General features: G+C 40.8%; 2 protein-coding genes across 8 annotated transcripts in view; both read right to left on the minus strand.

Annotated features, from left to right (window-relative positions):
• APH1B (aph-1 homolog B, gamma-secretase subunit) overlaps window positions 1-25,411 on the minus strand; it is an 84,843-nt gene that overhangs the window by 47,893 nt on the left and 11,539 nt on the right. For all 7 annotated transcript variants that reach the window (XR_007153413.1, XR_007153411.1, XR_007153412.1 and 4 more), the window contains one exon: window positions 8,025-8,152. Coding sequence is in view for 4 of the 7 variants with exons in the window: in XM_047864630.1 (XP_047720586.1) it covers window positions 8,025-8,152 (128 nt within the window). In the remaining 3 variants the exon portion in view is untranslated. The remainder of the gene's footprint in view (window positions 1-8,024; window positions 8,153-25,411) is intronic.
• Window positions 8,467-11,590, minus strand: LOC125169036 (keratin, type II cytoskeletal 8-like). Its single transcript, XM_047864620.1, is given in 1 exon segment — window positions 8,467-11,590. A coding segment is annotated over 1 exon segment (1,719 nt). The 5' UTR covers window positions 10,861-11,590; the 3' UTR covers window positions 8,467-9,141.

Here is a 25,411-nt window from a genome sequence, read left to right on the forward strand (position 1 = left end):
AAGAAGAGAAAGGAGAAGAATAAGCCCTGAGAACATTTATAGATTGTTTGTGCTGCTTAGTATTATAGGAGCAAATTAAAAGTGTCAACACCTTTCTATTAGCTTGACTTTTTTTTTTGTTTACATTTTTTTTAATGTTTGTTTATTTTTGGGAGACAGAGAGACAGAGTGCAAGCAGGAGAGGGGCAGACAGAGAGGGAGACACAGAATCTGAAGCAGGCTCCAGGCTCTGAGCCATCAGCACAGAGCCCGACACGGGGCTCGAACCCATGAAGCACGGGATCATGACCTGAGCCAAAGTCGGACATTCAACCGACTGAGCCACCCAGGCGCCCCAATCTGTGAGCTTGACTCGTACTGAGAGAGTCAGCAAAGGGGTCTGAGAAGAGTAAACAGTGAGGTAAAAGAAAAATCAGGACAGTGTGATATAGCAGTCAAAAGAGGAAAATGTTTCACAGGGGGTGAACTCTTTTAAAGGCTGCTGAAATGAAAAAAACAAAACAAAACAAAACAAAAAAAAACCCCAAAACACCAATGTCCATCAGATTTGGAGAAACGAAAGTCTGTTTTGACCTTGACAAGTGCAATCTTGGAAGAGTGGCTGAGGAGCACCTGGGTGGCTCCAGCTGGGATGCTGGATGAGTTCCAGCCCAGCATCATTCTCTGTGCTCACAGCACAGAGCCTGCTTCAGATCCTCTGTCTCCCTCTCTCTGCCCCTCCCCTACTCGTGCTCACTCTCTCTCTCTCAAAAGTAAATAAATGTTAAAAAAAAAAATTTAAGAACAACAACAACAACAAAGAAGGTGGTTGAGCAGAAGCCAGACTGGATTAGAAGCAGGAGAGGTGAAGAAGTGGAGACAAAATTAGTGGACATAACTCTGAGAAATTTGGCTGTGATGTGGAAGAGAAAAAAAAAGGAGTGAAGGCTAGTTGGGGGAAAGGCAAGAGGAGAGATTTTTTTTTTTTTTAAAGATATGACTATATGGGGGCATTTGGGTAGCTCCAGTGGTTGAGCGTCCGACTTTTGATTTCGGGTCAGGTCATGATTCCAGAGTTATGGGATGGAACCCTGCATTGGGCTCTGAGCTAAGCATGGAGCCTACCTAAGATATTCTCTCTCTCTCTCTCTCTCTCTCTCCACCTCCCCCACCTCACTCCCCTGCTTATGCTCTCTTAAAAAAAAAAAAAAAAAAAAAAAAAAAAAAAGCAAAAAGATATGTCTCTATGTTGATGAAAAGAGGGAAAAGCTGGTGGTATGGGATAAAGGGCACAATCAGAGGAGCGAAGTCCTTAAACGAGAACTGGATCTGGTGGCCAGGAGGAGGGACTGGCCTTTGACAGAAAGAGGGATACTTCCTTTACTGGGCCAAGGTAAGATAAGGAGATGGGTTCCCACGTAAGCCAGCACTTACACGTACCAAAGGAGAGAATCTGATTGGGTCAACTTGCCACCATACACCTTTGCCAATAAGGGGCTTCAGGGGAAGTGCCTCCACGGCTCCTCACTGTCCTTACCCTCACCATGCCTGTACATGACCCCACCTATCAGCTCTGGCCAGGAAAATGGGCTGATTTTGCAGGGAGCTACTTATGCAGAAAAAGTGCTTTTCTCAAGAGGCATTGGTGGGTATGACAGGCATTGAGCATTTTCTGGATTCTTCAGAATAATTCTTTACCTCAAATCCACTGAATTTTAATTTATTTTACAGGGTGCTAAGCTCTTTTGTATTTCTCTTTAGTTTCTTTAAATTTTTTTCTCTTTTAAACAATTACAAAAGCAGCTGTGATTGTTGCAAAAAATTAGAATACACAAATGAGTAAAATAAACAAATTTTAAAACTTGAAATTCAGATAGGTTAGTATTTATTGAACAGAACACAAAAACTGCAAACCATAAAGAAAAACTGATCAAACTACATTAGAATGAGGAACTTTGCTTATAAAAAAAGACAACAGTATGAGGAGATAAAGATAAACCACGGTACAGGAGAAGTTATTTACAGTATGTATATCTGACAAAGACGTTTTGTCAGAGAACATAAAGAGAACTCCTAAAAATCAAAATGATTTATAGGCAAAAGATTTGAATAGGCACTTCACAAAAGAATTATCCAGGGGCGCCTGGGTGACTCAGTCAGTTGAGAGTCTGACTTGATTTCAGCTCAGGTCATAATCTCACAATTTGTGGGATCGAGCCCTGAGTTGGGCTCTGCGCTGACAGCATGGAGCCTGCTTGGGATTTTCTATCTCCCCCTCTCTCTCTCTGCCCCTCCCTTGCTCACATGCTCTCTCGCTCTCTCGCTCTCTCTCTCTCTCCCCCTCCCCCACTCACGTGTGTATGCCTGTTCTCTCTCTTGCTCTCAAAAAAAACAGAATTATCCGGTGGAAAAAAGACAGTCTCTTTAACGAATGGTGCTGGGAGAGCTGGACAGCAACATGCAGGAAGAATGAAACCAGACCACTAACTTACACCATTCACAAAAATAAACTCAAAATAGATGAAGGACCTGAATGTGAGACAGGAAACCATCAAAACCCTAGAGGAGAAAGCAGGAAAAAACCTTTCTGACCTCAGCTGCAGCAATTTCTTACTTGACACATCTCCAAAGGCAAGGGAATTAAAAGCAAAAAATGAATTGGGACCTCACCAAGATAAAAAGCTCTGCACTGAAAAGGAAACAATCAATAAAACTAAAAGGCAATCGATGGAATGGGGAAAGATATTTGCAAATGACATATCAGACAAAGGGCTAGTATCCAAAATCTATAAAGAGCTCACCAAACTCCACACCCCAAAAACAAATAATCCAGTGAAGAAATGGGCAGAAGACATGAATAGACACTTCTCTAAAAAAGACATCCAGATGGCCAAGAGGCACATGAAGAGATGCTCAACGTCACTCCTCATTAGGGAAATACAAATCAAAACCACACTGAGATACCACCTCATGCCAGTCAGAGTGGCTAAAATGAACAAATCAGGGGACTATAGATGCTGGCGAGGATGTTGAGAAACAGGAACCCTCTTGCAATGTTGGTGAGAATGCAAACTGGTACAGCCTCTGGAAAACAGTGTGGAGGTTCCTCAAAAATTAAAAATAGATCTACCCTATGATGCAGCAATAGCACTGCTAGGAATTTACCCAAGGGATACAGGAGTGCTGACATAAGGGTACTTATACCCCAATGTTTATAGCAGCACTTTCAACAATAGCCAAATTATGGAAAGAGCCTAAATGTCCATCAACTGATGAATGGATAAAGAAGATGTGGTTTTGGGCCACCTGGGTGGCTCAGTCGGTTGAGCGACCGACTTCGGTTCAGGTCATGATCTCGAGGTCCGTGAGTTCGAGCCCCACGTCACGCTCTGTGCTGACAGCTCAGAGCCTGGAGCCCGTTTCAGATTCTGTCTCTCCCTCTCTCTCTGACCCTCCCCCCATTCATGCTCTCTCTCTGTCTCAAAAAAACAAATAAACGTTTAAAAAAAATTTAAAAAAAAAAGATGTGGTTTATATATATAATGGAACACTACTTGGCAATGAGAATGACTGAAATCTGGCCATTTGTAGCAACATGGATGGAAATGGAGAGTGTTATGCTAAGTGAAGTAAGTCAGGCAGAGAAAGACAGATACCATATGTTTTCACTCATATCTGGATCCTGAGAAACTCAACAGAAGACCAGGGAGGAGGAGAAGGGAGGGTAAAAAAGTTACAGAGAGGGAAGGAGGCAAACCATAAGACACTCTTAAATACTGAGAATAAACTGAAGGTTGATGGGGGGTGGGAGGGGAGAGGAAAGTGGGTGATGGGCATTAAGGAGGGCACCTGTTGGGATGAGCACTGGGTATTGTATGGAAACCAATTTGAGAATAAATTTCATATAAAAAATTTAAAAAATAAACAACTCTTACAACTCAAAAAAAAAAAAATGATCCAAATGGCCAATAAATATATGAAGATCTGCTTAATCTCATTAATCATTAGTGAAATGCTAATTAAGACCATAATGTGATACCACCACATACCCAGGGGGATCAGTAACAAGACAGTGCCATCCCAACCATTGGTGAGGAGGTGGAGGAACTGCCACTCACAAATTAATGGGAATGTAAGTCAATACAACGACTCTGAAAAGCTGAGTGGTATGAACAGCTGACATATGCACGCCCCATGATCAGCAATTCCGCTCCTAGGCATACATCCAAAAGAAATGTACACATATATTCAAAAGAGATATATTCTAGAATGCTCAAAGCGTTATAATTAGTCACAAAAGTAAAAAACTAGAGATACCATTTCTGCAGTAGAATGGATAAATCATAGTACAGTCACAAAGTAGAATACTAGAGTGCAATAAATGAGCAATATATATAGATGAATCTCACAAAGATAATGTTAAGAGAAAGAAGTCAGACACAAGAGTAAATACCGTATAGTTCTGTTTACATAAACTACCAAAAGGCAAGGCAAGCCATGGTGTTAGAAGTCAGGACCGTGGTAGGAGGCTCATGGGATCTGATGTTTTAGTTTTCATGTAGGTTCGAGTTACATAGGTTACAAGATGTACACTTTTGATCTGTATATGTTTCTGTGTGTGTGTTATTTTTCTTATGTAGGCTTCATGTCTAGCATGGAGCCCCACAGGGGGCTTAAACTCACAACCAGGAGATCAAGACCTGAGCGGGTATCAAGAGTCAGATGTTTAACCGACTGAGCCACCAAGCACTACCCCGTTCCCCTCCCCCCTCTGCTATTCAGAGATAACTACTATTAATCAGCACCACATTATTTTGCACATCTAGGAAATTGATCTGAGGATTAACACAACAATCTGCATAACCTGAACCACAGAACTTGGCAGGTACATGGTGCGGAGAGGTGAAGTGGGGGAGAGAGAGAGAAGCTGTGGAGGGTAGGGAGCTGTTTTTGCAGAGAGAGGACAGAGAAAGGGGAGAAGCGTGCAGCACATCGTGAGAGTACAGGAAAAGCACTCCCTCAAAAGTAGCTGCACACTCTTAAATACAGAGAACTGAGGATTGCTGGAGGGGTTTGGGATGGGGGGATGGGCTACATGGGCAAGGGCTATCAAGGAGGACACTTGCTGGGATGACCACTGGGTGTTGTATGTATCACTGGATTCTACTCCTGAAATCATTATTGCACTATATGCTAACTTGGATGTAAATTTTAAAAAATAATAATAAATGAATAAATAACTATATTAAATAAAACAGTGTTATCTGTGGATAAGTGTTATAACACAGCTATGAATAAGGGCCGGTGATCGTGCTCAGTCTGGAATATGCACCTTTTCCAGGGAGGCTTCACATGGAACGAGTACTTTTCCAAACTGACTTAGGTTAGGGGGAGACGCGTCACTGCAGATAAAACAGCATGGACAAGGCACACCTACTGGGAAGCCACAATGGATTAATTTAGATGGAGCATATGATGTGAACTGTGGGGAGCAGCAGGAGGTTAAGTTCTGTACCAGTAAGGCTGATAAGAGGCTTATGTCAAACGAAGAAGTCTGGGTTTTATTCCACAGGCATCTACTACAGCTGATCATTCTCTCCTTAACACATCTGGCTTCCAGGACATCTGGCTCCTGGTTTTCTTCCAACCTCACTAGTGGCTCTTTCTCAGTCTCTTTTGCTGGCACCTTCTCTTTCCCCAGTCTCAATGTGGGAGCATCCCAGAGCTCAGTCTTTGGATTTCTGGCCTGGATTTCTCTCCCCAACTCCGTACTTTCTCATCCAATTGCCTAATGGATATTTTCACTAGGATGTCCAATAGGCACCTCTCCTACGTTTATAATGTGTCCAGACGAACTCCTTGATCCACCCTCACAAGCTCCCCCATCCCAGCTGATGGAAATTCCATCCTTCTAATTGTCCAGGCCCAAACCTTGGAGACATCCTTGGCTCCTCTTCTTTCACTCTATGCCTTACCCAATCTGTAAGGAAATACTGCTGGCTCTACTTTCAAAAATATATCCTCAATCTGATCATTTCTCATTATATCCACTGCTTTTTCACCCAAGTTATCACCATCCTTCTCCTGATGACTATAATCTTTCCCTGCTACAGTTCACTCCTAACACGGCCAAGTGATCTTTTAAAAATGTGAGTCAGATCATGGCCCTAACACCCTGCAACGACTCCCATTTCACTGACAGTAAATGTCAACATCTTGCATTATCTAGATGCGGTTCTCACTTCTAACCTCTACTTCCCTCCCCAACTGTGTCAACTCCGTGACAATATCTATTACCTTTACCCTAGCTCACTCTGTTCTGGCCACCCTCACTTCCAAAAATACGCCAAGCAATTTCTTTGATGTTAGACTTTGCTACTGGCTGTGCAGTCCAGGATGCTCTTCCCCAGAGAGCCGCATGACCAATCTACTTCACTTCTTTGCTCAAAGGTCACCTTCACAACGAAGCCTACTCTGACCACCTAATTAACAAATTGGACATCCTCTGCCTCCCCACACTCTGGATTCCTTTTAACTCTGCTCTATTTCCATAGCACCTATCACGATAAAATTTCTTATTTATCACGCCTGCTGCTTGCTGCCTTTCTCTCACCACTAAACTGTAAAAGCAGGGATCTTTGTTTTGTTCACTAAACTGTTTTGTTTACCTAAAACAGCACCTGGAACATAGAAGGTACTCAGTAAATATTTGTCGAATGAATGAATTAGCCAAATGGATCCATGAAAAGGACATTTGTTTTTTCATTTAATTTTCTTTTCTGATTATAGAAGCGTACATTGCAGAAAATTTGGAACACGCCAAAAACTATAAAGAAGAAAAGAATCCACTCAGAGATAAATACTATTAGTATTTTAATGCTTTCTCTTTCCAGTCTTTTTTTTCCATGAAGATTTGGCTTCACATAGTTGCCATCACACTAACTTTAGTATCCTGCACCGCTGAAAGGTTTTAGGAAGGGGAAGCAATAAGACTGCATTTTTATCTATCTATCTATCTATCTATCTATCTTTTAAGTAATCTCTATGCCTATAACTGGTGGCCTGAACTCACGACCCAGAGATCAAGAGTCACGTGCTTTAGCAACTAAGCCAGCCAGGCACCCCTGCAAGACTTCATTTTAGATGCATGAGAGGTCAAGGAGCCCAGTATGAGAAAACTTGATATAAATTCTAAGTGGATGGAGAAGAGAGAAACATGAGGTAGGACACCATCAGAAAGAACCCTTCTAATACTAAGAGATGAGAAATGATAAGGGTCTCGACAAGGCAGTGGTGGGGATAATTCTGATGTAAATACATGGCAAATTACCATGAAAGTCAAACCCAAACCATTAAATATTCTTAAGAAATATAGCTAGTCAAGCTTTCTTTTTAAATTTTAGTTATTTAGAAAACTGGCATAATAATTATAATTTCAGTGAGGAGGGAATAAAATGGGCACCCTTGTTATTTATCAGAGTGAGTAGAAATGGTACAATCCTTGTGGAGAGGACTTTACCAATTTATATCAAGGGCTTTAAAAATATTTGTACCATTTAATTTCATATTTTCATTCTATGAAATCTAAACATCATATTGAAAAAATTTCATGTACAAAGATGTTCAAGACAGCATTGTAAGAAACAAAATTTTGAAATAGATGTGATCAATCAGTTGAGCAAACTATAATATAATTCTATGTAATGATATAAGGCTATTAAAATGTATATATGAAAAGGATTTCTAATAACATGGTACTTATTTAAGATGTGTTACATAATGTAAGCCTAATGCAAGACTATTTCAGGCTTGACTATACCCATAAAAGAAAGATAGATACATAGAATAAAATCTTTAATGAAATCAACCAACAAATTAATAGTGGCTTTTTTCTGTAGGAATAGATGATTTATCTATCTATCTACCATTCACTCATTAAAGAGCTTCATCTTCTCATGAGCATGTATTTCATTGAGAGTGGAATCTACCATATGTGGACTTATGATCCAAAAAATACTGTGAGCATGGTGACAATCAATACTCACCAGGGCTGACACCAGCAGATGGGTCAGAAGAACTACAAGAAGGGCAGACCACTTTTTCTTCTCACAGCCATCAAAAAATATGATGCCCCAGAACACGTGCAGCAATATGATAACCAGCGTCATGAAAGCTGAAAGACAGTTATCAATTAGTGTCCAGTCATACAGACACGGATGCCAAAGCCCAGTCACACTTGGTCATGATACAACAGGCTCTTGGGGTGCAGTACACCACCTTGAGAGTTTAACTACCACCTGCCAGAAGCAGGACTTTGACACACATTTGCTCAAATAGTAAACTGGAAAGCAACACTTTTTTTTTTTAATGTTTATTTTTTGAGAGACAGAGAGAGAGAGAGAGAGAGAGAGAGAGAGAGAGAGCGTGAGGGGCAGAGAGAGAGGGAGTCACAGGTTCCGAAGCAGGCTCCAGGCTCTGAGGTGTCAACAAAGAGCTCAATGCAGGGCTCGAGCTCACGAATCCCAAGATCACGACCTCAGCCAAAGTTGGATGCTCAATAAACTGAGCCACCCAGGCGCCCCTGGAAAGCAACATTTCTGAAGGAGGCGCCAGGTCTGCAGTAGCTTCTCATGCAGAATGTGAACCTGTTAAATCTAAAGTCAGCTTGGACCTGGCTTTCAAGGTGTATCTCTGAGGAACGCAATAAAACTAGTGTGGTATCTAATCAACTCTTTCCAAATTAGCCTTTTGCACCATCCTCAACTAAACAGAGTACATTCAGTTTACACAAGTCTCACTAAAGTGGAATTTCTCCTGTGTTCTTTCCTTTTTAAAAAGGCCAATGGAAGAATAAAAAAATTAAAAATTACAACAATTATCTAAGATTCTTCTTAGGCAACAAAAACTGAATTTGATCAGCACACCCAGATTTTTCTGTGGAAAAGAGTGTGTTTCCTGTGCCCTGAAAATATTATTTAAAATGAACCAATTCCGCATATTCTGAAAGGTTTTTTTGGGGGGAAGGGGAGGATTGGCAGAGCCATCTGAGGCTTTATTTGGGAAAAAACTCTTGAATTGGCTTTTAGCTGGGGACATGGGCAAGAGGGGGGTACCCAGGGTGGTGGACTCCCTCTAAGGGTAGGCCAAGGACTGAGGTGAGGCTTAGGTGGGCCTCTCATTCCCGACGCTCCCCTGCACGGCTCCTTCCCCCACAGGCTCTACTGCAGCCACGGGAGCGGGGAGGCTGGGAGGGACCACAGTGGTTGTTCGCTTGGACAGGATGTCAGACGACTGGGACACCAGCTTCCCATCACGGGTCTCGATCTTCTTCACCACCACAGCCTTGGAGGAGCTGACATGGCCAGAGGAAGCAGAGCTCTGGCCAGAGCTGAAGCCGGACTGGAAGGCATAGCTGACGCCAGGGCTCATGTGGCCCCTGTAGGCTGAGACCAGCCCACCCAAGTAGCCGGTGGAGGTCTTAGTGTGGATGCTCATGTTCTGCATCCCAGACTCCAGCCTGCTTTCCTCACCCTCCAGCAGCTTGCAGTAGGTGGTGATCTTGATGTCCAGGGCCAGCTTGATGTTCATGAGCTCCTTGTACTCCTGCAGCTACCAGGCCATGTCCTGCTTGGCTCGCTGCAGAGCAGCCTCCAGCTTGGCCACCTTAGCATTGGCGTCCTTCACAGCCAGCTCCCCCAGCTGCTTGGTATCAGCTATGGTGGCCTCCAGGGAAGCCCTCTGGTTTTTCAGGCCCTCAATCTCAGCCTGGCGTCAGTTAGTGTTCTGGTTCATCTTGGAAATCTCCGTCTTTGTGAGATGGAGGTCATCCCCATGCTTCCTGGCCAACGTCTGCAGCTTGTCGTACTTGATCGGGTACATGGTCTCAGCCTCAGCCTGGCTGCTGTTGGCGATCTCCTCATACTGGGCCTTAACCTTGGCAATGATGCCATCCAGATCCAGGGAGTGGCTGCTGCCCATGGACAGCACCACAGTCGTGTCCGAGATCTGGGACTGCAGCTCACGGATCTCCTCTTCGTACAGCTGCCTTAAGAAGTTGATCTCATCAGTCAGCCCTTCCAAGCGGGACTCCAGCTCCACCTAGTTCATGTGAGCTTCGTCCACATCCTTCTTGATGAGGACAGATTCATTCTCCATGTCTGCACGTTCTTTGATCTCCTCATATTTATTGAAGTCCTCCACCAGGCCCTGAATGTTGCCAAGCTCCACCTCCAGCTTCAGCTTCTCCTGGCCTAGGGTTTCCAGCTGCCGCCGAAGGTTGTCGATGTAACTCTCAAACGTGTTATCCATGTTGCTGCGAGAGGTTTTCTGCTGCTGCAAGAGGTTCCACTTGGTCTCCAGAATTTTGTTCTGCTGCTCCAGATGCCGCACCTTGTCGATGAAGGAGGCAAACCTGTTGTTGAGGGTCTTGATCTGCTCCTTCCCCTGGCTGCGCACGGCCTGGATGTTGGGGTCCACCTCCAGCTTAAGAGGGCTCAGCAGGCTCTGGTTCACTGAGACAGCCGTGATGCCCCCCATACTCCCGGGCCTGCCGTAGCCCCCAACTACACTCATGCTGCTGCCCAGGCCACGCTGGAAGCTGCTGCCGCTTTCCACCCAGGACAGGGCAGAGCTGATGCGGGAGCCAGGCGCGTGAGTGAAGGAGAGGCTGCTGAAAGCCCGGGGGCCAGAGGAGGACACCTTGTAGGACTTCTGGGTCACCCTGATAGACTTGGCGGAGGCCAGTGTGGAAGTTGGAGTGGAGGCAAGTAGGCTGAACCTGCCTGAGGTTCGAGAAGGAGCCAAGAAGCTGCTTCTAGGGTCCATTCTGAAAGTTTTAATATGAGGAAAAAAAAGCATATCGATTTCCCCTTTCAGCCACATAATAAGATACCATTAACACCCACCAGTCTGGCAAAAATTCAAGTCTGACAATTCGCTTTCACATTGCTGACAGGAAAACAATCTAGCATTACCTAGTAAAATTGAAAGTATGTACTCTCTATTTCACTCCAACAACTCCACAGTTAGATATATACTCTGAAGCAGTTAGTTCTTGGATCAATAGATCATTAGTACCTGAGACATTGTTAGAAATGCACATTCTTGGGACTTACCCCAGACTTCCTGAATGAGCCTTGCAACCTGTGTTTAAACAGCCCTTCAGGTGGTTCTGATGTATGCTCAAATGTGAGAACCACTACCCTGGAAAACTCTAATATATGTGCACCAAGTGACACATACAAGAATATTTATACTATCATTGTTTATATTAACAAAAAATTTCCATCATTATCAGAATGGATAAACTGTGGTGTATTCACACAATGGAATGCTATATGCTCTATAATATAAATGATCTCAATAATATAATGCTAGTGGGGACAAAAGTATATTGTGGGACACCAACCACTATTTCTACAAAGTTAAAAACATCCAAAAACTACATTAAAAGGACAAAACTGTTATACATTAAAAGGATATAATTGTTGTGATTAGAAGAAGGCAAGTTTTAATTTTTTTTTAATGTTTGTTTACTTTCCAGAGAGGGAGAGAGACAAAGCGTGAGCGGGGGAGGGGCAGAGAGACAGTGAGACACAGATCCAAAGTAGGCTCCAGGCTCTGAGCTGTCAGCATAGAGCCTGACGCAGGGATTGAACCCACAAGCTGTGAGATCACGACCTGAGCCTAAGTCGGGAGCTTAACCAAGTGAGCCATCTAGGCTCCCCTAGAAGGCAAGTTTTTATATATAATGACATCATTTAGTGAAATGATGACAAATACTTTAAAGTAGAGGAGGAGTTTTAAAATATGTACCTTTGGGATGATGGCAACATTTCACCACATCCAAATCTTACTTTTACTTAAGATCTAGCTTGATGCCATCTCCTTGGTGAATTCTTTAGGACACCTAATCTTCATTTTTAAAAAACACTGAGCACATATTTACTGAGCACCTGGATAGTCTGGCCTAAAGATTCTGTATAGGAGCTCAGGAGTCACACAATCCTGAGATGGAATGCGAGCTCCACAATATGGCTTTGGCCAGATTATTTAACCTCCCTCCCCTTCTGTTTCCTTTATTTCCGAAATGGGGCCAATAATACCTCATAGGGCTGTTCCAGGGAAGAACAGTGCTTTAATATAAACCACAGCTTTTCAGTAAATGATGCTACCATCTGCTATCGTCTCCAGGTTCAAAGATGAGTAGGGCAGAGCCTTTAATGAGTTGTACTGTCATGTGGGAAAGAAAGCGAGGCAAAGCAGCAAGCGGTTACCACATTTATCCAAGTTTCCTAGGTACTGGGCTATGTTTTAAAATGCACTCTTCTTCACTCTTGGACATTTATTTCTTCCTCTGACCTGGTATTACTTTTACATTTGTCTTCTTCCTCCCCATACTTATTCAATGTCCATTATGGGCAGGCACTGTTCCAGGCACTGGGGCTATCGTGGTGCACAAAACACAATCCCATGGGACTCTGCCTCATCCTTTCAGTTTCCTGTTTTATTAACAGTATCCAAAGGGGACCTCTCGGACATTTGTGAAAACACTGCATATTCTTACCTGACTGCTTATTTACTCGGCTGGCATTCATTTCTGGCTGGCTTCCATGTCATCACAAGCCTTTCCTATTACAATGTGCTCTTTAGAATACTGCGATTCATTGTTTATTCCCTCTGCAACTGGTTAGAGGTCCAAGAGAAATGGAGACCTGAGTATCCTGCCATGTACATGTAGCTAGAGGTACATACATACTATGTTGATACTTGTCTCTAGTAAACAGAATTCCAACTAGAGGATTTGCTATTCTAGGATATTATCTTTTCATTAGTAAAACTTGCTCATTTCATGTTCCTAACTATAAAATTCAACAATTCCTTCAGTGAATCTAACCCTAAGTGTGCTTTGTTCTAATATTCTTAAAAATAGAAAAAAAACTTCTCTAACTTAATCATATAAATTTCACAACTTCTTTATAATAAAGACTGATAAAAGGAAGTTCTATAATTTCTAGTGTTTTGGAACATTAATCAGAAACCTGATTAACATTCTAACAAATTTTGTACATCTGTTTGTGAAACTGTAGCTGCTAGTTTGATAATGGACTTCCTCTTCCAAATATCTTTTAAGTCAAATTCCCTTGGTAAAGAATGTTTTCATCTAACCCATTTTTAAGCAAAATGTTTCAGTGTTATCTTTAAGAGGCCACATTTACCACATTTAAGAGGCCACATTTGGCTCTTTTGTTCTTCCTGAATATACTCTAAATGTTTCAGCACACAGATTCACAAATATCCTCATTTTCATGCTTGTCCCTTTCTCCCTTATTCCTGGTATCTACTTTTCTGTCCCTGCAAAGATAGCAGCTTAAAATAGCAACTGATTCTAATACTAGATCCTACCAGCACAGACACTGCTATCATCTGGCTTCCCTCGACAACTTCAGAGTATCTCCAACTATGCCAGAGAGAGCCAAAGGCTGCTGCTGGGTGGTGGCAGCAACATGCAGAGGAGGACTTAGCAAAGCCAAGGGTTAGCCTCAACTGCCTACAGACAGAATGTAGTTACTAATGAGCTTCTGGCCTCCTTCTCCAAGTAAGAAAAGAGTCTGGCGTGTCAAGGTTCTGTGAAGTGAGGGACTGTTCTCCATCCCTCTTGGTTACAGAAACTCTCTGGATTCTTGAGCGATCTCCATTGACCTAGCCAAAGTAGAAGTCAAGCCACAGAACTAAATATTTTTGAAAATGCTTTTCCTGTAAGAGTGATTTAACTTAAAATTTAGCTTTAAAAAACATGACATTCCTGTGACCTAATTATTATAATATAGAAATATATACATTGCTGATCATTCTCCAAGATTTAAAAAAGACATATTGAAAACTATCTTATATTACATAGCAATAAGAAAGGGGTAGTACTATCCCCTAATACCAAACAGATCATAAAAGAGATGTCCTGAAAGCAATCTGAATTAACTACTGGTGTTTAAACAGCATTTATCATTTCATATTTACGACAATGCTTCTGAAATATTCTCATGAACTGGACAGACTGTCGAAGATATGATTTTGTTTAAAGTCTCCCTAACAAATGTTAAAAAATGATGAAATCCTCTCCAGATTAGTTCATCAGAGTGGGGAGTCAGCATTGGGAAACTTCTTAGACGTTTTATGAACTAATCTCTGTGCAATGAAAAAGTAAATCCCACAGGGTCCACTTCAAATCCAGTCTAGAAGCTTACTTCATTAAAGCAGTCACGGTGGGAAAGTTTCTTCTCCAACTGAACCCAAATCTGCCTTCTAACTCAGTGATTCACAAGTGAGGCAATTTTGCCCCCAGAGAGCATTTGTCAATATCTGTAGACATTTTTGGGTGCCACACTGGGGATGGGGTACTTTTGGCATTTAGTAGACAGAGGCCAGGGATGCTGTTGAACACCCTACAATACACAAGACAGCCCTCCATCACCCACTAACGAAGAATTATTTGACCCCAAATGTCAATGGTGCCATTGAGAAACTCTGCTCCAAATGCTGCTTGTTGATCCTAGGAAGGCTTTTTGAAGAAAAATGAGTCAACTCTTTTATTTCCCATATGTAGCACACTTACAAAAAACTGAAACTCTATTACTCAGCTATTGTCACAAAAATGCTGGATAACTATGCCAAAAGTTATTGGCTACAGCTGCCACTGGGAGCATGAGTGGCCTAAGGCAGCGTTCATGGGAACCTACGGTACAACTCCCTAATGGGAAACCCATCCTCTGGCAGTGGGCAGGGAGTGTGGGTTCTCCGGATTCTACTGCTTTGTATTAATGCTGTGTTGGCTTTACGACATTAACTAGGGCCTTTCCATGTTTGTCTCTGGCCTGGAATAGTTTCAGCATCATCAGATTTACTTTTTTTTTTTTAATTGTTTGTTTGTTTGTTTATTTATTTCTTTATTTTGAGAGAGACAGAGAGTGAGCAAGCAGGGAAAGGGCAGAGAATGAGACAGAATCCCAAGCAGGCTCCACACTGTCAGCGCAGAGCCCAACATAGGGTTTGAGCTCACAAACCATGAGATCATGACCTGAGCCTAAATCAAGAGTCAGACGCTTAACTGACTAAGCCACTTAGGCATCCCAAGATTTACCTTTAAGTGTTTGCTCCAAACCAGCTCTCAAACCGTTCGTTCCTAATGCTATATATAAAGCAACACTAAGCACAAAAGAACTTGGATGGAGATTTAAATGAAAGTTGGAGGTAAGATGTGTAGCTGGACTGGATTTGAGTTATAAGAAAACAGGAAAAATTGTGCCAAGAAAGGAATTGTGCCAAGGTTTTTGCCTGAGCAAGAGGAAGGATGGAAGGGCATCAATTGAAATGAGGAAGACTTCTTAAGAACATCACTTTAAAGATGTTGTTGCACTGTTTTCTGTCCTCCAGAATTACTGATGAGAAGTCAGATTTTCAAATCATTGTTCCATTCAATGTAAGAAGAAAAAAAATCCCCCAAAGATGGAAAATCAACATCTGAAACTGGGAATTCAATCTCAAGATTGATATATTCAAGTAAAGGGGTACCTGAGTGGCTCCGTCTAAGCATCTGACTTCGGTTCAGGTCATGATCTCGCCATTTCCGAGTTCAAGCCCCGTATTAGGGTCTATGCTGACAGCTCAGAGCCTGGAGCCTGTTTCAGATTCTGTGTCTCCCTCTCCCTCTCTGTACCTGCCCATTCACACTCGCTCACTCTTTCTCTCTCAAAAATAAAAAACATTAAAAAATTGAAAAAAATATTCAAGTAAATATTCAAAGTTAATATTTGAGTAAACCTTTGTAAATCAAAATCTTCGTATATCAAAATATTTTTGATATTTTGATGAAATAAAATATATCTTCTTTGGTGAAGAACTGCGAATAATGAAAAAGCTGATAAAATCAAATAGATCTATCCCTTAAAATAAGCCTCAAGGTTGATTAATTCCTTAAAAAAGAACCACAAAGATTTCTAAACATTTATGCATAAAATACAAAAAGTCTGGTTCCAGGAAATTTGGCTAAGACTTGCTCCAGTAATAGCACTCAGAGTACTGAGGAAAACCTCAGAGTACACCAGTGAAATATTACAATATAAATGATTTCCCCAGAAATGATGCAATGCAGCGGCCCTGATGTGAACATTCTAGTTCTCTTTAGAAGAACCATGGAGAGGCAGGGGAGCAAACTGGCACCACTGATCCCAGCAGTGAAGAGCATCCTTGGTGACGAGAAGTAGGCACAGAACAGATCAGCAAATGCCAGGACTCCCAGAACATGCTCCCAACACAGCAATGGAGCTCACAGGATCACGCTGAGGTGACTGAGAAAGGCCAGACTGGTCAATAAAGCTGGAAACAGGGTGGATTTTTCCCCCCCTTTCAAACTTGTAAATAGTGAGGTAGTGGAAAAAATATATGTTCCTATGGGACTGAAGGAAAAAAAGATACTATGTCAGATGATATTCCAAAAATGTTACTTTTATCCAGCGCAAATCATCTGCAGAGTAATATCCTGCTCATCATTGCTATGAAAAAATTCTCTGGGAATTTCTCTGGGAAGAAAAAGAAACTAAACACAAAAACACCAAAAATTAAAGGCAGTAGTGGATGAAGAAAATAAGGACTTATTCACATGCAAAGAAGAAGAAACATGGCCTGAAGAAAAATGAGCAGCAGAAGCCAGCAGACTGCCTGAGCTACATAGGGGTCAGCAGGGGCCAGCACTCAGCCATGTGACAGAAAAGACATCAGTGTCTCAGAAAGTAGCCTGGAACATATCTGAAAGAGCCACCAAGTCTTAGAGCCACAGCCTGCGTCGTTCTTTCAGCCAAACTGTGAAGCAGCCTCCTGAGCTCCCTGTTTGCATACTGCCTAAAGACCGTTGTCGGTGCTCTGCATCCATGATAACGTATCACAAGCTGCTAGTCTCTAACAAGCCAAGGACATTCCAACAGTAGAGTTTCCCATTCTCTGTTACATGGACAGCTTGAAGGAAAGACTATTATGCCACTGATATAATGAAAACATAACAAGAAAATATATGTGATGACAACACTGATGACATATTACTGCATCATAAGCAGTGGCAGTTAGCTCTGATAATTTATTCTAAGAAATTAAGATTCTAATACATTCAGAAATGAGTAGGAATTGCAGATTAATCTCCATTGTTAAAAACTTTCTCTGTATCATTAATAGATGTTAATCTATTAGTCTACCACTTTGTAATTGGTAAGACAGTCATTTGAGATAATGTTGCTTACAAAGAGCTTTCATTTAAAAGTCTAAACACCTGGGGCATCTGGGTGGCTATGTTGGTTAAGCTTCCGACTTCAGCTCAGGTCATGATCTCACAGTTTATGAGTTTGAGCCCCACATCGGGCTCTGTGCTGACAGCTCGGAGCCTAGAGCCTGCTTCAGATTTGTGTCTACCTCTCTCTGCTCCTCCCCTGTTCACGCTCTCTCTCTCTCTCAAAAATAAACAAACATTAACAAAAATAATAAAAGTCTAAACATGTAACAAACTGACATATTATAAGGATTATACTTAAAATATTATAGGAAAAAAAGGAAACTCACTGGGTTATAAGAGTCAAGTTCATTGGTCTAAAGGTCTCACTGACTATGCTCTGGCTGATTAAAGTTGGGCTCAGCCGGGCAGCACTGCTACAGGCTGCTACAGCTGCATGCAAGTCTATGCGGGACACGTTCTCATGGCACATGACCAGAGTCCAAAGAGGCAGGCCCAACCATAAAGTGCTTTTTTGGCCTCTGACTTACCTTACATCCACTAATTAACCAACTCAAGTCACATTACTGCATGTAACCTCAAGCGCAGAGAAGTACATCCTGGCCACGACAGGCCATGCAAGGATGTGGATGCGTAATTCTATAACGGGAATGACAAATTGGAACAAATATCGAATCTCCTGTGTTCCTCTTACTTTTATTTTCCTTCAGGCTCAACGTTCCTCTTCCTTCAATCAGTCCCCATTAGACACAGCTTCTAGGTCTTTCACCATACTCACAATGTTCTTCTGTACCAATTTTAGTTCTTTAGTATTCCTGTTAAATCACAATGCTCAGAACTGAACATGATGATCTGACCTGTGCTGATTTCTCCTAGTGAGTGGGTACAAAGTTTAAGACCTTACCTAGATAGGAGCACTGCCAAGAAAATATAAATGAAATGATTTGGGGAAGTTTTAAGAATAAAATATTAGCTGTCCTTCTTACTGAGTACCAGTTAAAGACATTTTTCTTCTAAAGCATGAGAGACAATTCAGAGTAATAAACCCAGATTCCACATAAATTAGAGAAATTATCCTCCAAATCCTGTTTTTTAATTTCAAGAACCAAATTCTCTACCCTGATAAGAACGACTTTTTCTACCTTTTTGCCATTTTACAGTTTATTCAATTATTTACACTCTAAATTAATTTCATTTAATTCATTACAACTCGGAGCTAGGCATCATTTTTGTTCTTCTTGAAATATGAGGAAATTTTGTTTGGGGGATGGGAGGGGGGAAGGGTGGGTGATGGGTACTGAGGAGGGCACCTGTTGGGATGAGCACTGGGTCTTGTATGGAAACCAATTAAACAATAAATTTCGTATTTAAAATAAATAAAAGCCAAATATAAAAGAAAAAAAAAAGAAAGATGAGGAAATTGAGGGTTAGACAGAAGTCCAGTACTTCCTTTACCCAATGAACAATGTCTTTCTTACCTCCAGGACAGTAGGGAAAAGACCTCTTCCCTCCACCTGGTACATTCTTCCCTGACAACCTCCTTCTTTTGCCTGCCTAGCTATTATTCATCTTTCAGTTTCTACTCAAATAGCACTTTCTCCATAAGCTGTGCCCAGCTTTCATTTTTTCCATCAATATTTGAGAAATACAGGACTCCACAAGGTGCTGGTGTGAACAAAACAGATATAGTCCTTGCGCTTAAAAGGCTTTGCATCCAGCTGGAGAGAAAGACATAAATAACTATACACGTGACCACTTAATAACAACTGCAGAAAGTACTAAAAAGACAAGCACAAGGTCAACTGAGCATGGGTCAGGGCTTGACTTTTGTGTGCTCATGGCTCTTCCTCATCGTAACATTTATCACACTTTACTATAATCAGCTGTTTGTCTTCATCCCCCACTAAGAGTGGAAGGCACAGACACCAATTAAGCTGTATTTTCATAGCTTGGTATAACTTCTGTTTGATAAAAATACTTAATATTCCTGTGTGGAATGAGTGATTAAATGATCAAATGGACTTGCCCAAAATACTAAATTAATGAGCCAGAAAAAGACTTGAACTTAGGACTCCAATTTCCATATTTTTGCCTCTATACAGCGTTACTAAGATGGTAATGACTCTAATAAAATTTAATGCTCGCCTGCTACACAACTATAAATAAAAATAATTAACTTAGAAATACATATCATTTATAAACTATGCCTACTTGTAATACAAAAATTTATGTACAGACAGGTATTATACAGTGTATCTCTGACACTAACATAGTGACCCCATAGGCCCTATTCTGATTACTACTTAGGCATGTGTAATGACATATGTTAAACTAACATATAAACTTACAGATTTAACTAACAAATTAAAAATGAGCTCATGGCAGGGTGCCTGCGTGGCTCAGTCAGTTAAAAAACTGACTCTTGGTTTTGGCTCAGGTCATGATCTCATGTTCGTGGGACTGAGCTCCATGCTCAGCACGGAGCCCGTTGGGGATTCTCTCTCTCCCTCTGTCTCTGCCCATCTCCCGCTCGCACATGTTTTCACTCTCTTTCAAAAATAAATAAACTTAAAAAAAATGAGCTTATGCCTAAATAAGTGGTTATGATAGCAATTATAAATAACATATACAACAAACACAAAATATATACAAACTTGAGGTTATTATTTTAAAATGCAATGAATTATCCCTAGGTATTTTATGCTTCTTGGTGCAATTGTGAATGGGATCAGTTTCTTTATTTGTCTTTCTGTTGCTTCATTATTAGTGTATAAGAATGCAACTGATTTCTGTACATTGATTTTGTATCCTGCAACTTTGCTAAATTCATGTATCAGTTCTAGCAGACTTCTGGTGGGGTCTATCTGGAAAACAGTGTGGAGGTTTCTCAGAAAATTAAAAATAGACCTACCCTATGACCCAGCAATAGCACTGCTAGGAATTTACCCAAGGGATACAGAAGTACTGATGCATAGGGGCACTTGTACCCCAATGTTTATAGCAGCACTCTCAACAATAGCCAAATTATGGAAAGAGCCTAAATGTCCATCAGCTGATGAATGGATAAAAAAAATTGTGGTTTATATACACAATGGAGTACTACATGGCAATGAGAAAGAATGAAATATGGCCCCTTGTAGCAACATGGATGGAACTGGAAAGTGTTATTATGCTAAGTGAAATAAGCCATACAGAGAAAGACAGATACCATATGGTTTCACTCTTATGTGGATCCTGAGAAACTTAACAGAAACCCATGGGGGAGGGGAAGGAAAAAAAAAAAAAAAAGAGGTTAGAGTGGAAGAGAACCAAAGCATAAGAGACTCTTAAAAACTGAGAACAAACTGGGGCGCCTGGGTGGCGCAGTTGGTTAAGCGTCCGACTTCAGCCAGGTCACGATCTCGCGGTCCGGGAGTTCGAGCCCCACGTCAGGCTCTGGGCTGATGGCTCAGAGCCTGGAGCCTGTTTCAGATTCTGTGTCTCCCTCTCTCTCGGCCCCTCCCCCGTTCATGCTCTGTCTCTCTCTGTCCCAAAAATAAATAAAAAACGTTGAAAAAAAAATTAAAAAAAAAACAACTGAGAACAAACTGAGGGTTGATGGGGGGTGGGTGGGAGGGAGGGGAGGGTGGGTGATGGGTATTGAGGAGGGCACCTTTTGGGATGAGCACTGGGTGTTGTATGGAAACCAACTTGACAATAAACTTCATATATTGAAAAAAAAATGCAATGAAAATGTCTTCAATGCATAATTCAGAGTTTATGTTCCAAATAATGATGCTATAACAAATAAGAAACTCTTACATATAATAAAATGACAGCTGTTCTTTATTTCTATAGGTCATATTCACAGCATGGTCAACCTGCCATCCTAACAGCCAGAGACATTAAAATACTTTATTTTCTTTGGAATATTGCATTTTCTCTTGCATTTATAGAAATTGCAAATACAATCCCCAAACTGCTAGCACATCTTTCTTTCACTTTCTTCCAAAAGAATCATCTTCAGCTAGTCTTATGAAAGGGAATTAGCACCATCTAGTGAAAGAAGCTGGCAGAAAAAGAAACTCCATTAGGAGAATGCTACGTGAACCAAAAGAAAACTGCTTAGGTAGCAGTATAATAGGCCAATTTCAGAAAATACAGAAAAGCGTAGCAGTAATACTCCCTCCTGATTATATTTTGTTCATTTATACTAGACTCTAACAGACTTTAGCTATTAACATTACATTTATTCTAAAAACCTAATGTTCATTATAATTCCTTTAAAAAACTTCCAGAAATGCTGTAATTATGGAATGCTTATGATGAAGAAAATTAGATTTGTTGGAGGTGCCTCTAAATAAGTCCAACCCATGAACTTGTAGCCAGATGTAATGGGCCCTGACTTAATCCCTGGAAAGAAGAGACCCTAGCAAGTCATACATGTTTGTATAAGGAAGATCAGTTTGGTGGCTGCCTGCATATAGGACAGATTCATATGAAATGTGTGCTGAGGAAAGACTAAGCAGTTGGGAGTTGATGGTAGTAATCTAGACAGGAGATACCAAGGCCTGGACTAAAATGAAGAACAAGAGTCTACTGGGTTTGGGGATCACTAAAACAGTCAGGATGACTAAATTACCTCAGCAGCTTGTTTTTATTTAAATTTCAGTTAACATACAGTGCAATCATAGTTTCAGGAGAATTCAGGGATTCATCACTTACATACAACACCCAGTGCTCATCACAAGTGGCCTCCTTAGTACCCATCACCCATCTAGCCCATCTCCCACCCACCTCCCTCAGGCAACCCTCAGTTTGTTCTCTATTGTTAAGAGTCCCTTGTGGTTTGTTTCCCTCTCTCCTCTCTTTTCCTCCTTCCCATATGTTCATCTGTTTTGTTTCTTAAATTCCACATATGAGTGAAATATATGGTATTTGTCTTTCTCTAACTTATTTCGCTTAGCACAATACATTCTAGCTCCATCCACATTGCTGCAAATGGCAAGATTTCATTCTTTTTGATGGGTGAGTAACATTCCTCTGTGTAAGGAATGTGGGCTCTCTCCATAGTTTGGCTATTGTTGTTAATGCTGCTATGACACTGGGGTGCATGTGCTACATTGAATCTGTATTTTTATGTCCTTTGGGTAAATACCTAGTAGTGTGATTGCTGGATTGTAGGGTAGTTCTATTTTTAGTTTTTTGAGGAACCTCCATACCTGTGGCAGTTTTTAAAATTTGGGCATACCTTCTGATATCTGGTTCTACTGCTACCTTAAATTATATTAAAACAGTTACTCCTTTTTTTTTAGTCTCATTTTCCCTGCCAGAGGGTAAGATCCTTGAGGACAGAAATTCCTTTAGTATAAGATGTTAAATATTTTTTTTAATGTTTATTTATTTTGAGGGGGGAGGGGCAGAAAGAGGAGAGAGAGAATCCCAAACAGGCTCTGTGCTGTCAATGCAAAGCCCAATACGGGGCTCATTCCACGAACCATGAGATCATGACCTGAGCTGAAACCAAGAATTCAACACTTAACCAACAGAGCCATCCAGGCACCCCATAAGATGTTAAATAATTTTTAATTAATAGAACGTGTTTATGGGGGTCACTTATTTTAATGATCTAACTTGTGGAGAAAAAAATACAATGGAATTTTCTTAAAACTATTTTTAAAAGATTCTTCTTGAACATTTAAGATAAATTTTATATTATGTACATTATCAACTCTAAATGTATGATCATGGCAGCATGACAATTTCTACCTGGTGGATGAAAAAGGAATTTGAAATGAGGTGGTCCTTTTATACTGTATCTTTGAATAAAAAGGTCAACTCATCTCAACAAGATACTAGGAAATCAAATCGAGTAGTACATTAAAAGATTTATTCACCACAATCAACTGGGATTTATTCCTGGGCTGCAAGGGTGGCTCAATAGTTGCAAACCAATCAATGGGATACATCACATTAATAAAAGGATAAGAACCATATGATCTATTTTCTCAACAGATGCAGAAAAAGCATGTGACAAAATATAGCATCCATTCTTGATAAAAACCCTCAACAAGGTAGGGGTATACAGAACATATGTCAACATCATAAGGTCATATACAAAAAACCCACAGCTAATATCCTCAACGGGGAAAAACTGAGAGTTTTTCCTCTATGGTCATGAATAAGACAGGGATGTCCACTTTCACCAACACTATTTAACAAAGTATTGGAAGTCTTAGCCTCAGCCAAAAGAAACGAGACATCCAAACTGGCAAGGAAGAAGCCAAACTTGCAGATGACTTCATACTCTGTAGAAATCCTGAAAGATCCTACCAAAAAACTGCTACAACTAATAAATGAATTCAGCAAAGTTGCAGATATAACATCCATGTACAGAAATCTGTTGCATTTCTATACACCAACAATGAAGCAGCAGAAAAAGATATCAAAGAAACAATCCCATTTGCAGTTGCACCAAAAACCATAAGATAACTAAGAATAAACTAACCAAAGAGGTAAAGGATCTGTACTCTGTAAACTATAGAACACTTATGAAAGAAACTGAAGAGAATACAAAGAAATGGAAAAACATTCCATGCTTATGGATCGGAAGAACAAACATTTAAAAAATGTCTATACTACCCCAAAGCAATCTACACATTAAATGCAATCCCTATCAAAATACCACAAGCATTTTTCACAGAGCTAGAACAAACAATCCTAAAATTTGTATGGAACCACAAAGACCCTGAATAGCTAAAGTAATCCTGAAAAAGAAAAGCAAAGCTGGAGGCATCACGATTTTGGACTTCAAGCTATGCTACAAAGCTGTAGTCATCAAGACAGCATGGTACTGGCACAAACACACACACACACAGATCAATGGAACAGAACAGAAAACCCAGAAATGGACCACAACTATATGGGCAATTAATCTTCAACAAAGCAGGAAATAATATCCAATGGAGAAAAGACAGTCTCTTCAACAAATGATGTTGCAAAAACTAGACAGCAACATGAAGAATGAAACTGGACCAATTTCTTATACCATACACAAAAATTCAAAATGGATAAAAGACCTACATGTAAGACAGGAAACCATCAAAACCCTAGAGGAGAACACAGGCAGCAACCCCTCTGACCCACTTTTTATGAGACATGTCATCCGAGGCAAGGGAAACAAAAGCAAAAATGAACTATTGGGACCTCATCAAGATAAAAAGCTTCTGCACAGCCAAGGAAACAATCAAAACTAAAAGGCAACCAACGCAATAGGAAAGGATGGATATTTTCAAATGACATATCTGATGAAGGGTTAGTATCCAAAATCTATAAAGAACTTATCAAACTCAATATTCAAAAAACAAATAATCCAGTTAAGAAATGGGCAGAAGACATGAATAGACATTTTTCCAAAGAAGGCAGCCAGATGGCTAAAAGACACATGAAAAGATGCTCAACATTACTCATCATCAGGGAAATACAAATCAAAACCATGATGATACCACCTCCCACTCGTGAGAATGGCTAAAATTAACAATACAAGAAACAACAGATATTGACGAGGATGTGGAGAAAGGGGAACGAACATTCCAGCACCGTTGGTAGGAATGCAAACTGTTGCAGCCACTCTGGAAAACAGTGTGGAGGTTCCTCAAAAAATTAGCAATAGATCTACCCTATGACCCAGCAATAGCACTGCTAGGAATTTACCCAAGGGATACAGGAGTACTGATGCATAGGGGCACTTGTACCCCAATGTTTACAGCAGCACTTTCAACAACAGCCAAATTATGGAAAGAGCCTAAATGTCCATCAACTGATGAATGGATAAAGAAATTGTGGTTTATATACATAATGGAATACTACTTGGCAATGAGAAAGGATGAAATATGGCCTTTTGTAGCAATGTGGATGGAAATGGAGAGTGTGATGCTAAGTGAAATAAGTCACACAGAGAAAGACAGATACCATATGTTTTCACTCTTATGTGGATCCTGAGAAACTTGACAGAAGACCATGGGGGAGGGGAAGGGAAAAAAAAAAGGTAGAGAGGGAGACAGCCAAACCATGAGAGACTCTTAAAAACTGAGAATAAACTAAGCGTTGATGGGGAGTGGGAGGGAAGGGAAAGTGGGTGATGGGCATTGAGGAGGGCACCTGTTGGGATGAGCACTGGGT

This window comes from Prionailurus viverrinus, chromosome B3, assembly GCF_022837055.1.
Source record: "Prionailurus viverrinus isolate Anna chromosome B3, UM_Priviv_1.0, whole genome shotgun sequence".
NCBI classification, from domain to species: domain Eukaryota; kingdom Metazoa; phylum Chordata; class Mammalia; order Carnivora; family Felidae; genus Prionailurus; species Prionailurus viverrinus.